This window comes from Pholis gunnellus (assembly GCF_910591455.1).
Source record: "Pholis gunnellus genome assembly, chromosome: 16".
Lineage (NCBI taxonomy): Eukaryota > Metazoa > Chordata > Actinopteri > Perciformes > Pholidae > Pholis > Pholis gunnellus.
Genome location: NC_136543.1, coordinates 18547651 through 18563937, shown reverse-complemented (window position 1 = coordinate 18563937; position 16287 = coordinate 18547651). Strand labels below are relative to the sequence as shown.

Here is a 16287-nt window from a genome sequence, read left to right as displayed (position 1 = left end):
TGGTTGAAAAACATTTAAGTGTTTTGAAGTAATTCTTTTGGAATTTGATTTTGTCAACAAACATTTCTCTAGCCTGTATGTGGCATTCATACACTAAATGTATAATAAAAATGGGTTCTAAAAACTAAAACACAAAACCAGCTAAAAACAGCTGGTCACTGTAGGTTTTGTGTTTTCGTGTCCCTATCAAGTATTTTTGGCCCTTATGCTGATGCCAGTCCTTTGTTATTGGGCGCAGTATTTGCTGAATCTAAGTCTAGTCATATACTTTGATTTTCCTAAATGTTGTTTTAATATGGATTTACATTAAAATAACAGCTGTAGCTACAACATCTTAAACACCTTATTTTTCACACGCTATTTGATCCAAATACTGAAGATCCTCATTAAAACTAGTAGAGTAGTCACTGCTCAGAGCTTTGTTAGTGTGAAAATAATTAGGTAAATATGTTTTTTTTTGCACATACTGCAGTTAGTAGGTTACTGTAGATTCAGACATGCTGAAAACAGACCAAGAGAAACCAGGAACCGCCAATGAGGTTGTTAATATAATTCTAACTTCCTCTCAAGTTCTCTTTTAGCCTTCCAACTTTTAAACGTAGAAGTCATTGTTGCCTAACCATAACGACTTTTGTCGTATTAATGAGCAATAGTAACCTTCCTACAGAACTGAGGGTTCCTTTATCTACTAGATTACATCGGTGAATGAATTCATAGCTCGTGGTCCCTAAAGTTAAGTCAAGTGTCTTTTCCTCTGCTTTCTTTGGTTTGCTGACCTTGTAACAGTGTTATAAACCTCTTGCAGTTTACTGTGATATTTATTTATACACATGGATTATAATTTATAAGCTGTTGTAACTCTAAAGATGCAACAACTAACTTACCGTGTACAACAAAAAGTCACCGGTTCCTGTCTCGACATGAGGGTGATATGATCGTCTTTGCTGTGAAATGGTCCTTTTAATCCGTGTTTTGGAAATGAGACTAACTCATGTCATTGTTGTGCTTTTATTTTCCTCCTCCTGTGATGCCCAAACTAGATCAGTGAAGCTCCTCAACCTGCCCGTCAGTCTGCGTCCTCACAAAGTGAAAGGCCTGCTGGGACAGAACATGTCCACCGCCAGCCCCTTCATCTACTCTCCAATCATCATGCACAACCGAGGAGAGGAGCGCTGTAAGAAGATCGGTAAGCCCATCATCATCTCCCCCTGCTGCACTGTACTCATAACAAACATGCTTATATTATGTTATAATCTGCTTATAGCGCTGTGTGAGTAAAGTGATTAGCACTCTTGCGTATTCATATTGCTTTATAACAATCATAACACACTATTAAGCATCTTATTATGACTTATACGGTCAAGTATCATAATACCTCATAATTGCTGCATTTCTGTTGTTGTTGCAAGGATCCTAGTGTATTATAACTGTTATAGTTGAATTACACTTTAATAATGCGTTAGAACTTGATTATTAGTTACTCTTTTTGCTTACGGCTCGATTTAAGTAAAGTAAAAAATAATAGATTCATCGCTATTTATTTCACTTTACTCAAAGCAAACAATGACCACTTATAGTTAGTTACAATCACATTATACTGCATTATAACAGTGTTCTTAATGCATTATAAAAAGATTATAATACAATATGATCCTGACAAAGAAGTCAGTTAGTGACCAGCAGTTATATAGTATTATGATACTTGGACTTATAGGTCATTATAAAACTCTTTTTAATGTGTCATGATTGTTATAAAGCATGATGGATACTTAGGAGTGGTTATTATAGTAATTATCCAGTTCTATAAGCAGCCTGTAACTCATTATAAGAATGTATATAATGCATTATAAACATAGGCTTCATATAAAGTGACTTTAAACTTTAAATAAGTTGTAATAATTTGTAATATTTTAGTTGACCAAAGGTCAGGTATATCATTATATCTTCATATTAATACATTTGTATAAAAACAATCTGAAATCCTATTTTGGCTTTGTCATAGTGGGGTGTTGAACATCACAGCGAAGGGGTCTGAATACTTGTTGAGTGCTTGGTGTGAAAGAGGAACCGGTGCCTCAGTGGTGAATCACGTGGAGGTCCACGGCGCTGATCTAGAATCTCCTTTGCTGCAGTCAAACATCAAAGCCAGGTGTTTGCGGGTCCTTTTTTGAAGTGGGAGCTTTTGATTCATCATCCGGCGACGGTGCGGTCCGTTGCAAAGCGCGTTGTCAGTTGTAAGATATTGCTGACCCCTTTCATCCAGATTGCATTCACGCACACGTCCTGGGCATTCCTGAACGGAAGGCAGAGAGCGGCCTAATGTTTCCTGGTGGACGGTATAACTTGAATGTAGTTGTGTAGCTTGAAAGGAGGCCAAAAGCAGGAGCACTTCTGCGTGAAGATGCTTTTGGCAACACTGTGTCTCATTCAGAGGCTTCTTCATCAAGCATCAGATGAAGGCCCAGTGTTGCAGAGCCATTAGCTAATGGAAAGCACAGTCTACGCTGCCAGTCAGTCAATTCCACTGATTTTACACATCAGAGTCTGTTTTCAGGTGCGTGGTAAGTTGCACGCACCGATCAATAAACCCTGGTCTCTCACCGAGAAAACAGCCGTGTGATCGAAGTCAACTTTGATTTGTTTTGTTACGTGTGATGTCAGTTCTCCCTCAGTCAAGTTAATGTCTATCACTAAGTTCTCCTGACCACAAGTGGTTTTGTGCATGAAACAAGCGCATGTAGCCCCTACCTCGTCCCTAGAGGAGTACCTGGAGCCTCGTAGTTTGAAGCTTACGACCAAACCTCGTTATCCCAACTTAAGCTAAGAGTGAGAATGTGTTGGACCGGCTCATTTGATAACAGCACGTGGTCTCTCTCCCTAAAGCAGTCCTGCAGATAACGAAGCTAACAGCTGACATTAAACAGGGTTGCGTTGACTTGCGCTATTCAAATGATAAATGATGCTGTCGTGATGTCTTCAAATGTAATTTTGTAAAATGTAGTTCATGGCGAGAAACTTGAATAAATACAGCTGTTCGTAGGAGATGTTTTCACAGTAATATAAAATACATTAGAGATGGAATTAGTACTTATAATACATAATTAAAAATACCAATGCCAAGTTTTTTTAATGTAAATAACCACTATAGTGAATAATAACTGACTTCTGGATGGACAACATTATTTTTCTGGACAGTATTTCCGAAAAAAACAACAACCTCAAAACAAACAATGTATAGACTTGTACGATATCACTTATGATCCACTGGGCAATGTCTATATCTACAGACTCGGACATTTATGGGCGAGTCTTTGAGCCCCAGATCAGCCTTAATAAATTACGATTGATCCCCATCATGCCCCTCCAGTCTTCTCCCGTCTTAAGTGGATCAGTGGCCCAACCGGATATTACTTATCTGCACATCTATAGACTATACATATTGGATTGAATCCCCAGGTATCGTTGAGTAAATAGCCAACTGTTTGATTTAGACTCGGCTCAGATTTAGTTGGAGAGACGCTGCTCTGCTGCACCACCCCACATCAAGAATAACCGTCACCAGCGTCATTCAGTGATGTTCTACACGGATAGTGAATATTTACATGTCTTATGTGCCTCGAAGGGAAGAGCAAGCTATTTTCTTTGAGTAAACTCATCTGGTTCTGAATCCAAAGACAACTGACGCTGCCATACAAAGTGTAGAGGTAACGCGCACACTTCAATGTTTGTACATTTACAAGTCATATCGTTAACTGCACGTAGCAGATCTTCCTCATGCCGTGAAGCTCTACCTGTGATCCTGTCACATTTAACTCCCTCTGACCTCGTTTTTCACTGCAATATATAATTCCTGCAACTCAAATTTAAACAGCACAATCATGGCTGGAAGTAGAGAACTCATAAAAGTCAGTCAGCCATGGCTTCCCAGTTGCACTAAGTAGCATTTTTTTCAGGATCTGCTTTGTGCAAATGGTTTATTTTTGGTGAAACATTAAAGGAGACATGTAGAATAAAGTGATTAGTTTGATTTGGGCTGTCCACTCTTCGTTGATTAGTTGACTAATAGCTGTTTGTGGTCGACTTTCTTATTTTCTTTTCCTTAAGTCGTACATTTATTTATTTTTCATGCTGAATGTCTTATTTCCGTGAAACTCATGAAAACATCTCTGGTAAACACAAGAATTGAAGTGGTGCTCTTGTTTCAGAAACTCAGTTTTACAGATCTGTCAATCAAATCCGCTGGTTTGTTTCTGGGTTCAGTATGTATTTGTTCTCTTCAGGAGCCAGGCCTTTCACTCTTAAGTTCTGCTGTTAACGCACCAACTATTACTTGAGACTCGGACATTATTTGAATATTTTTCTTTGAAGCGTCTGAAACAATGATATAGTCCACGGGAAGCTGGAAATCTATATTAAAAGCCTGAATATCTGTCTGTTTAACTGCCTTACAATCACTCAACATATACAAACATAAACGGCTAATATTCATACCCTTGAGCGTTGGTATTTCTCTAGTGCGGTGTGGTGTTCAAACATGCCTTTCCTTCTCTGTCCTTCTGCCTCCGGGTAGCTAATTGCCAGCTAATGAAGTTAAGTTTCTCTCTTAATTCCTTCAAGGTATGTCCCAGCACGCAGGAACTGTAGAAAGAAAGGTGTTTGAATGATGGCTTAACTGTGAATGTGCACACTATGGCCACAGGTAGGCATGTCCTCTCATACAGAACTCAGTACAGGATTATTTCTGCCTTCACAGACAACTGACCTTTTTAGTGTCCGAACACAGCGGGGAATTTTCAGCCTGAAAAAGACATTTTTAATACCTGGGTCTAGTGTCTACTGTCATCAGTGAAATGCTCATTATAGGGATAATCTAGAGGACGTCATTATGCTCTGATATGTAACAGCTGTACACATTTACAGATGTAGAGTCACTTCCCACTCAATCATTTTACTGATGGTCAACCAAAGTCCCGTATTCTTTGTGTGGACACAGTGTGTGTGGGTTGTGTGTGTGTGTGTGTGTGTGTGTGTTTGCATGCTCTTTAAATCACATGCTATCAATCAGGTGGATGTTGAGCCATAAAATGGGGGTCCTCTAACGGGAGATTGTTCTCCCTGTAATTGCTCTGAGACACGTTTAAAGAACTGTGTAGTCCACAGCTATCCATCCACTCTGACGTGGGCTATTTATTACAGCGCTATACGGGCATAGAGGGAGGTGAACCTTGCTGCATCTAGCCACACAGTGAGGTCAGTAAGTGTTTGGACGGGGACATATTTTCCTTTTTGTCACATTGGATTTGAAATAATACAATAAATACAGCCCCCAAGTTAGAGTTACACGATATAGACTGAGGTTGCATGTGAAGATTAGAAGGCATAGCAGTGTTATTTTGACCACCATTATGAAAGACAGCTCTATAAAACTGTAGACGGGACACCTGCAACGTCCAAAAGATGAATTATTTCTCTCTGAGTTTTTAAATCATGAGGATTTGAATTTTGGGCGGCTTTGGCTCAGGGGAAAGAGCGGGTCGTCACAAGGTTGGCGGTTCAATCCCAGGCTCCTACTGCCCGCATAACGAAGTGTCCTTGAGCGAGACACTGATCCCCTCGTTGCTCCTCGGGCACTTCATTGCCGTGCTTCAGATGAGTTACGTCCAAAGGTCAAACTTCATGTACGTGTACTATGTATGTGACAGTTAAAATAAAGTTTTAAGATTTCCCAGAGAATAAACTTTTTTTGGGCCAAGTGAAACTGAGCAGGCAGGAAAAAGTAATGGGCATGTCCAGTGGGCCGCACATTATTCAGATGAATCAGCGCCCTCTTGGTGTCTAGTATAGTGGTATCTAACTCTTAATACAGCCATGGTCGGCAAGAGGGTCAGGGGAAACATATCTGGCCATTTAGGTTGCTGCATTCCAGCCCCGTGTCATGGCAGGCTGTTAAATCAGGGAATACAATCTATTGGTTTTCTGTACAGGTACACAAGTTGTGCATTTTTATTTTGTGTCGCACAGCACGAAACCAATAGATTGCCAATAGTATTTCATGAACTGCCGTGAGACTGTGTTGTGCAGTCAGACCGACGATAGCTCTGCATTAAAAAAACACAGCCTCGGGTTGTGTGGCAACTTTCTCTTTTGTCTGGTTGCAATGCCAGGAAGGCCCCCAGTCAAACTCTATCCATGGGGGTTGTGAATACACAGTCAGCATCTTAAACCTAGAGGTCACTGGTACACCTCCTGCCTGCTTGACCACCTATGTATTGCATGTGTTCACAGTGCCCACTATTCAAATGTTCTTACTTACTTGAATGGATTACAAATTGGCCACAATCTCGTGCTATTTTTGACAAAGCTAGTTTCTTCATTGGAGTAAATCCAAAATGGCAGAAACGAGAAAGCATCTTGTATTTTGGTTCCGTCCTCCCCGCTACAAGAGGACTTTGCAGAGAGCAGCGCAGGTGGCAGCTCGAAGTTAGCTTGAATTCAGCCAGCGTGAACCCCGGCGCCCGGGGCCTGATCCGGGGTTCTGATCCCGAGGGTGACGGATCAACACACTTGCTGCTGTCACACAGGTTCGGCCTACTGTGGCTTCCGTCGCTGGGGTTTGCGTTAGCTGAAAGCTAATTGGTACACAGCTGCCAACTGAATGTCCCGATTCCCAAGAGCAACCCACTCTCCTCCTGGCAAAGTAGTCTTCTGGTGGCAGGAAGGCGTTTTCCCATTTCTGCCACTTTGGATTTAATCCAACCAGCAGACTATCAAAACGTTCACAGACCATATAGCTCCCAGTTAGTGGCGCATTAGACACACAGGTGATTAACGATAGCAGTTTGGTTAAGGATTGCACACTCTTGCTCTGCGATTACTTACTCGTTTGCTTTATTTAACAAACTGATGACTGTATATTTAGATTGTATGGACTCAGTAGTAGAGGTGAAATGCTGGCCCCTATTAGTTTGCAATATGTGTTAAAATCTTACACATTGCATCTTTTTATAAAAGGGTCAAAACATTTGTTATTGCCTTGTTTGCATGAAGTTTGAAAGCGCTGAAGCCTTTGGAGATCTCTGCAGAATCTCTATGGCCACTCGAGGAGTTACGGCTGAGGCAAGACAAATAACATCGCAGCAATCCACTTTGTTTTTCTATTTTCTGAGGTGTATTTCACAATTAATTGGCTGACTATGAGAGCATGCCTGTGAGCCAGACCTGAGGTTATGTGGGGGTTTCCAGACATTCATATCATAGATATCTTTCTTTTGACTGACTTAATTTCCCAAGGTGCGTGGCTCGAGTTCGCTCTCCAGAAATCTCTCTTCCTCCCGGGGTCGAGGTAGGATTTTCAGGCCCTCTTTTGCGAGTCTATATTCAACAATGGACTCTCCAGTTGAACCATAGAATATATTACATCTCAAAATGGAGATGGGTTTCGCTACAGTGGGACCGAAGTATAGCTTCTCAATCTAACGGACCCTATCGACATCTCATTCAGGAATGATGGACACTGCAGTGCAGGGCTATAATCTCCCTTTCTTTCTAAAAGCTTTTTCTAAAATCCATTTCTTCTCAAAAGTTGTTTGGACCTTATACAATCTACAACTACATAGCCCAACGTATGAGTACATCAGTACGTTACACCCATATGTGATGACCGAATGGCCTCCACTCTTCTCAGGAAGCTGTTTGCATAGTTTGGAACTTTGCTGCAGGGATTTGTTCTGATTCTGCCCTGCGAGACAAAAAAAACAACATTTAAGAACAACTTTTATTGCACTGGGTTGCAAACATCATCGGTGTGTTGGCGCCGGTAGCACACGTTAGTGTATACATATAGTGTAGTATCATAAACTACTGTGCAGTGTACAACCCGTACGAAAGCGTTAAAACGACAGGTTGTGGTTCTATGTGAAGTTTTGTGCCAGACTCTTTCTTGGCAGTGCCCGGTAACCTCCTGGAGTCTCAGCTGGTTGTCGGAGCGCGACTGCAGGACTCCAGGAAGTTACTGCTCTGGGCCAAGAAATAGTCCGCTGTAGAACGCCCCTATGGTGTAGGGATTAGGACGCTGACCATGAACCGCAATGTCACTTATTCAAATCATAAAATGCCCTAAAATAATTATTAAAAAAAGAGTCTACCACACAACCCTCTGGAGATAAAACATGTTCAACACTGAGCATTATACGGTTCTGGTAGGTGGATTTTGTTACTTTTGGACAGAGACCAGCTCTTTACTGCTGTTTCCAGTCTTTTGAGTTTCCAGTTGGACATTTGGGAAATATGACATTTGGGAAATACGCTTAATGGCTTTCTCACTGAGTCTACCGGGGGAACAATAGATACTGCTGTTATGTCTCATGTCTGTATGCTAATCATGAAGCTGGAGTCAGCTGGTTAAAAGCTTCGCTTTGCACATAAGAAACCTGAAATTAGAAATTGTTAATTTTACATTTCGGTTTGCATTTAATGAACCGAAGAAGATATAACCTTAGTAAAATGTCGGGGGTTCAAAACATTAAACAGAGCTTGGTTTGTTGCTCTAACCTGCTTCCGGTCTTTATGCTAAGCTAAGCTAACTGGCTGGTGACTGTAGCTTTGTATTTAACACAAAATACGAGGGTGGTATCGATCTTCACATCCAAGTAGCGGCTCGGAAGCAAATGAGCATATTTCCCAAGATGTCGCATGATTGCTTTTAAGAAGCTACAGGTTCAGCTCTACCAAAGTGTAATATGAACTGGATGAGCATCCACTGATTACTCAGTTTGGTTCTAAATTTATCAGGAACATTTTTATTTTGATAGACAAATGACTGACTGTTGCCTTTGATCTGTGATAGCAATGTAGCCTCATGGTGTATTTTCCTCAGCTGATGTTTTAAACCATCGACATCTTACTTGAATGTGTTCTTGTCTCTTCTTCTCTCACCAGACTTCCAGTGGGTTCAAGGAGACGTTTGTGAAGTCCAGCTCATGGTCTACAACCCCATGCCTTACGAACTTCGTGTGGAGAACATGGTCAGTGACATTTATTACACCTAAACTTTAAATGTACTGCAATACCTTGCTTTTGAAGGAGAATTTCAATATTTGCTAAAGTCACAATATGTGAATATCTAACCACAGCTTTGTGAAGACAGGAGGTTGCTGACCTTGCAGTAATAATACAAACAGTCTGCACACACCTTGCAACAAGGCAAGTGATAATGCTCTGTGCTCATCTTTGATTGCCTAATTAAAGTCCCTTAAAAGCTTTTTTGACAGTTTAATACCGTAACGATTGTACACGATGGTGAGAACAAACTCTTCAAGCTCCTGACAATAAGAAAACATCACCAGGGAGCGGCACACCCCCTGTAGTGCTATTCCTTTAATGGTTTCACACACCATCCTGCCAGAGCACAAGGCCATTCGCTCTCCTTTTTCTTTGAAAAGAGCCATCAGACATCAGGCAGTTCAATTTAATTGTATTGTTTTAAAAGCTTCTTGTTGAATTCACTTTTTTAAGATCAGGACATTTCCTTCAGCTGCAGTGCAGACGTACACTTCTATTTCTAATTCATGGACTTTGTCACACCTTCACCGCTCCACTTTATCAAGATCAAGGGTGCAGAAGATGATCAAATACAATGCTTTTCTTTCTGCGCACTGCTGTGTCTGTTTATGAATGCAGTGAAATGCAAAGCAATCATCAGGACCCAGCAGGAAGAGACCTCCTCTCAGATAGCAGCGGCACACACACAGGATCTCACGCCGGTTACTACCTGTCAAAAGGGATGTTGCCTTTAATTATTTGGAAAGTCGAGAACAAATTGCCGTGAAAGTTTCGTGGCAGAGTGTGAACGGAGACAGTGGCCTCTTAATTGTGGCGGCTGTCTCGGAGTTGATGCCAAATAGACTTGGACAGGTCTCGCTTGTTGATTTCGCCGCCCTGCGTGGTCGGATAACAGCACACATGCTGTTACAGACCTCCAGTTTGGAACATCTGGAAAGTGTTTGAGCTGGAGGAGTAAACACCAGCCGATTGTCTCCGTGCATTTATTTATGTTAATTAGCTTATGTGGATTCATCCCTTCAAATATACAGTAGTTGACCATTACAAAGGGGAAGATTTAAATAATAATTTTTGGTGCATAAATGTATATTTTTCTGCGTATTTAGGTTCCTTGAATAGAAAGTCGGGTAATAGAAAGGCACTTGTCAGTGTGTGTGTTTATTTGCGAATAACAATTTTCATTCCTGTATGCACGACGTGCATGTGTTCAGTAACCTCCCACCCCCGAAAGATCAGCTTCATCTGAAAGCTGCGATGTAATTCGGTGTGAAGTTTACTGACAAACACATTCGTGCAAAAATTGTTAGTCGATAGAACTAGTAATTTAGCAATAAAAAAATTCCAAACATTTGCTATTGCCGGCCTCTGAAATGTGAGGATTTGTTGCTTGAAATAATTGTAAATGCAGCAATGCACAGTATTCAGAGCATTAAAAAAACAACAAGATTTATCAAACAGATGGCAGAGAAAACATCAAACATCAAATGTTGTGTAAAAAGGGAAATAACCACAAACAAATAAATGCACAAATATAAGTTCTTCAGGTGTCATAAATCTTCAATAACTATATAATTCGTTGTAAAATGAACTGTCTCATGAGTTTTGTCTGGGGAGAGGCCTCTGGAAATCAGATCATGGGTTTGGAATTAGGAATAAATCTCCATTACTGTTTCTGATTTATAGAAAAAGCTATTATTCAAAAAAACAATCAACATTTCCTTTTTTATTGATTATGAAAGCAAAGCTCAGTTGCTGAGTCAAGTCCTCAGGAATATTTCTGGGCTGTGCAGGGTTTTTGGAGAAGGAGCCTCGTCTTGTTTCCATGGGCTTCATGTATTTTGAGGGAGTCAGCAGGAAGTCAGCCGGCTCAGCAAGAGAAAAAAAGCCACCGGAACCTTCTTGGCGCACGCACTCGAATGCAGTGGCACCTGAAGTTCAGTGCGTTACAGTGTACTTCCCACAGTGCATGAGCGAGAGGGTCACTGTGAGGTGGGAACGTTCGATCGGACGAGGTCGAGCGGTGACGAGGGTGTCGTTAACCCCTCCCACCCACGGGTGAATTGATCAGGTCACAGATGGAGGTTGAAGCTCCGCGGCAGCCGGGCACCTCGGGTGGTGTTGTAGAGTCACGCAGGTGGAGACAGACGGGGTGACGCAAGCTGCCAAGAGCACCTCTGTACCCCAGACAAAGTGACTGACCGTCTATCCGCTGTACATGAAGCAGCACTCTGAAGCACTCACACGAACACACACACACAGACGCACACAAGGTCACTTTTCCGTCTTCCGTCAGCAAGGTGACCCAGTAGTTTGGCAGGACGGGCCCTCCACAGTCACCACTCAACTTCAGCAATAAAACCCAGCTTTGTTTTGTGCTTTATTGATTTTCTATTTAAGTTTTTATCACAATCCCCACTCTTTCACTTTAAGAGGGGTCACCGTCCACTACGTCTGTCTCCCCACAAAACAAATGTGGAACATATATTAGCTTTTTCTCAAAATAACAAATCACGCTTTTAGTTTTCTCTCGTTTACTAAACGTAGGTCGTCAGCTGAGTTATTTGCAGTAAAGATAAAGCAAGAAAATACTATTTATCTTCATATTGTGTGATTGAGAAACTGCAAGAAATTTGATTCTGAACCAAAGTAGAAGAGACATTTCTGTCTTGGGAATCTGTCTTCTTACTTTGTTGTTGCTATCAGATGTGCAGTAATGTGCCATAACACATACTAATAGTAATCATAAATAATAATCATAACATTATCAGTTAAAGCCAATCTAAAGGTTAACTGCACACTGTCAGTGTTGTACAGTGGAGTCAACGACACGATGCACACGCTCCTATCGTTACCGTTAGTGAAACAGGCTAATTAACCTGTCCGAGGCTGAATTCAAATGATCTTTTTCCAATAGGTTTATATGAGTTCTTCTGCTCCCCAATAAAGGCAAATAATGTCCTGACGGGAACGCGAGGAGAGTTTTAAATCTGAGCACCTGAGGCACAGCTCTCCGGCAGCCTTCCCTCTAGTGAGGTAGTGTCTGCTGTTGGGGATTGATGCAGTCATTACGTCACCTCAGTCTGCCTCGTGCAACCAGGCAGTGTGTACTGAGAATGTAAATATAAAGTCGTTCTGAGGAGGAGGAGGGGGGGGGGGGGTATGAGTGCACATTCAAAGACGACTTTAAAGCCACACGGAGGGCTTTTCTGACTACAAATGAGGCTGAGGTGACGTGGCCTGTTTTTTTTTTTTTTGTCACTGCAACCAATTTAACAACTATACACCGTCTTTCAATTGTATTCATGAGTAAAACTTTTTAATCATAGTCTATTGAGAGCCTGCATTTGAAGTCACAGCCGCGCTATCCTCGGACCGCTGAGTCAGCTAGTTTTCACGTGTGTCATCGAATAACATTATCGTGTAAAAGAACTGCATTGTTGTGGCTAAGATTGGAGCCGAGAGTTCACAGGACTCCGCAGTGATTGCTCTAAAATGGTGCAACGATACCAGCGTGGCTCTAGGGAAGACAATGTTGGTAGGTCATGGTTGGGCCACCACTGAAATATCTCAACAACTGGATTTATTGCTGTGCATTTTGCTACGGATATTCTGAACCCTTGAGGGATACATTCAATTTCTTCATCTAGTACCATTCACATTGTATTATTTTACCAGTTACTCTGTGATTCCCATCCCTCATGCACCCTGACTTTGGGTTGTGTTTCTCCAAAAGTTGATTCTGTTTTCCACTTTTTGCCGCAGGCCGCTGCGTTATTGTCGGCATCATCTGCGTCCCCACCGCCGCAGCTTAAACACACGACGCAGATTTAATATAATCCTTCTTTCTGATCTTGCGTTCAGGGTTTGCTGACATCTGGAGTGGAGTTTGAATCCCTGCCCGCCGCGCTGTCCCTGCCTGCGGAGTCTGGCCTGTACCCCGTCACCCTGGTTGGCGTCCCGCGTACAGCCGGCAACATCACCGTCAACGGTGAGTCCAGCTGAAAAGCTCTTCCAATGCTCAAGATGTTGCACGTCAAGAAAAAGATGGTTAACTATGACTTTAGTTGCTTGTGCTGCTGTGTCAGAAACGTGAGGCTTTTCTGTCCTTCAGGACATCATCCAGTCAAGCTCAGCATTTCTTTAACCTGCATTTGAACCCAGGTTACCACACGTCGGTGTTTGGGGTGACCAGTGATTGCCTGTTGGAGGGCCTGTCTAACGTGAAGACTAGTGGCTCTTTGGTGGAGGTCATTCCCTCTCTACCTCGTCTCCAGCTCAGCACATCACTACCACGGTGAGGAACTCTCTGAATCTGTGCATCTTCATGGTTGTGATTTATTTCGTCAATTACAATATAAGAAAACATATGAGCACAAATATTGAATTTAGTTTTTGTCACTTGCTCCTGTTGGGACCTTTTGGCCTCATTCTGGTCTTCAGTAAGTGAAACACGGGCTCGATTGAGTTGAGGTCAGGTGACTGACTGTGCAGACAAGAACATTGCACTGTTTGGCCGTAAAAAATATGAAAGGGCAACGAGTCCTGCACTGTCCAGCCACGATTGATGTGAACACCCTCAGACCCCGTTATGGCTGAACGTCAGCACTTTAACCTCACAGTTATTGTTTCATTTCACATCCATTGTGCCGGAGTGCTGAGCCAAAACAATGAAAAAAGGTGTCACTGTCCTACTACTCTCAGGTTTGGATAGTGTTGAGATAAATGAACAGCAGTGTCACTGGTCGATTTCACCTGTTTTTCACATAGAAAAAGAAACAGAAGAAGGACAATCAACATACTTTAAACCCTCATTTACTAAATGATTGAAGTTAGTTTAATTTAAAAACTATACAGACTGTAAGTTTCAATGTCATCAACATGGTTAGTGCAGAGTTTGTCATGTTTCTTTGTGGTTATTTGGTCACCTTATGAAATGTGACTCGCATTCAAGTATCATTCTGATTTAAAAAGAGAAGGCTATATGGGGGAGTAGCTTAAAAGTCACACGTTATGAATCTATAGAATCCCTGTTGTAATGGTATGGCAGTATGCAAACTCATTTCTTCATGCCAAGAATTATTTCATACAAGCTAGTAGTGTCACACTTAAAGGTCATGTGTGTGTGTGGTTTAGCAGAAAAGGGACGCTGCATTCATAGCTTTTTGGAGTTCGCCATTTTGCACCGCCGTGTTTCTACAGTAGCTCATAAGGGACAAACCAAACACTGGCTCTGGAGGGAGAGGCTTCTGTGGTTTTACGTGACCTCAAGGTAGCGGAGGAGTGTTCGGTTGGTTGCAGTCCAGAACCTCTCTGCTAGATGCCACTAGACCTTTTAAAACTCAGGTCAGGACCAGGTTTCTGGACCCAACCCCTTTATTCATAAACCAGACCCTATCCTGACACTCTTCCTAACATTAACCCCAACTCTAAGATTAACTGTGGCCAAAAATAGACTCTTAAAGTACTATTTGATACTTGGAGTGAAGTTGAAATATAAAAAGCACTTTTAAATAAAATGCAACCACATATGTTTTGTGAACAAATAGCAAGCCAGCGACAACAAGTGATAATATATTCAGAGTGAAAGTGTTAAAACACTTCTGATTTAGAAGTGTCTGTGACTTGAACTGGTAATTAATGCTAATAATAGTTAGCATCACTGTTCTGCACATAATTAGAGTTTAAATGGTGACTAACAAGTACATAGTGCACATTCAGCTCAAACACTGCCCAGGCTCTTGTGCTTTGAAACACTGACGACATTGGTAACCGAGCATTTTTCCGATGTCAGAAATGTTTTCATGTACATCCTGTCAGATGAAATTACATTTTCCATACGGTAAAAGTAGGAAGCATAAGAGAGGAGAGCGCGGGTTAAATTACTACGAGCAAAGCGCCCTGTTGGAGCGTTTTTAAATCATTCTGACAAGCGGAGCTGCTGAAAAATCCACTATTTAGGTCACGTCTGTAAGTACAGCACTCCAGCAGCTTTTGATGTGGAAAATCTTTTTATTCTCCAGCGTTGGAAGAGCACCGCTTCAGACACATGCAGCAAATAGAATACAAATGTGATGCGTCATGCCGGTCCCTCAGGTGCTCTCACTGGGTCCACAAGTAGACCTTCAGCTCTGACCTCAGTTGAAGAGGTGCCTCATTGACTTCTCCAATATCTTTCTTCCCTCCTGCACAAAGCTGCTTTCTTACAGTTTTCCTTTTTTTACTAACATCAGTGTTAAAATATTAGGTTTAATTATTTCTAACATTTCTAAAGAGCATAGGTCTACCGTAATGTAAGCGTATGATAACTTCCAAAATGCATTTGAAATGTCAGTAACATTTTGCGGGGTCATTTTTGTGTCGACCCTTCTTTCCTTACTGCTCGGTATAAAAACACTTAAGCAGTGGGTGATGACTGGCCTTGTAATTCTAGCCTCGGGCAGAGCTTTTGTTGCATTTAAAGTTGTGCACGTGTGCGTGTTTAATGAGGTGTGCTAAAGCAGAAAACACCTGCACTGATATTTCATCTTGCACATCCCGTGGTGCTTTGCAAAAACAGATGCCAACAGCTCTTTGAAACTTGAAGCATCAGCTGCAGGCGTTTTTGCTTTTGACAGCTGATTCAAATACTTTGTCACTGACTGAAATTCAGCCTAAAATACAAGAAGACACATTTCTGTCAAGTGGATGAGCAGTTCTCTGCTTTATGTGAATCAGTGTGGATTTACTTATTTAAATGACTATTCAATCATCGCGCCAGGGGTCTATATGCCGTACGCTGTGCAAACAGACATGCTATCGTACGCCCGGTGTGTGCAGAGTCTGTCATCAATGCCGTGCACAATTCACTGATCATTCTTCATAAACCAAGCTTGTGGCCATTGGTGCGGAACATTTTTTCCTCCATCTCCAATATGATTTGGTTATCCATAAATTTATTACATACATGTTAAATATTTTAAACTACCACCCAAATGAGGTGCAATGGCAAAACCCACAAATCGGTCACCAAGACTCCCCACTGCGTGGAAAAAAGCCATCAACAAATGACGCTCCAGCTAATGAGATTCCAAGAAGCACTTATCATTTTCATTAAAATGTCAGAGAGAGCATGTAAAGCAGGATCAGTCTTGACTCATCTATACTTGATTTATGTCTTAAGAATTGTTCCACACATTATGATAGAAGTGTAATGAAACTGTTTGCATCGTATCAAACTTGCCTTGGCCA

General features: G+C 41.6%; 1 protein-coding gene across 2 annotated transcripts in view; it reads left to right on the top strand.

Moving 5' to 3' along the window:
* Positions 1-16287, top strand: part of trappc9 (trafficking protein particle complex subunit 9) — a 156222-nt gene that overhangs the window by 20347 nt on the left and 119588 nt on the right. For both annotated transcript variants that reach the window (XM_079175870.1, XM_079175869.1), the window contains 4 exons: positions 1041-1186; positions 8938-9023; positions 12922-13048; positions 13222-13354. In XM_079175870.1, coding sequence (XP_079031996.1) covers positions 1041-1186; positions 8938-9023; positions 12922-13048; positions 13222-13354 — 492 coding nt within the window. The remainder of the gene's footprint in view (positions 1-1040; positions 1187-8937; positions 9024-12921; positions 13049-13221; positions 13355-16287) is intronic.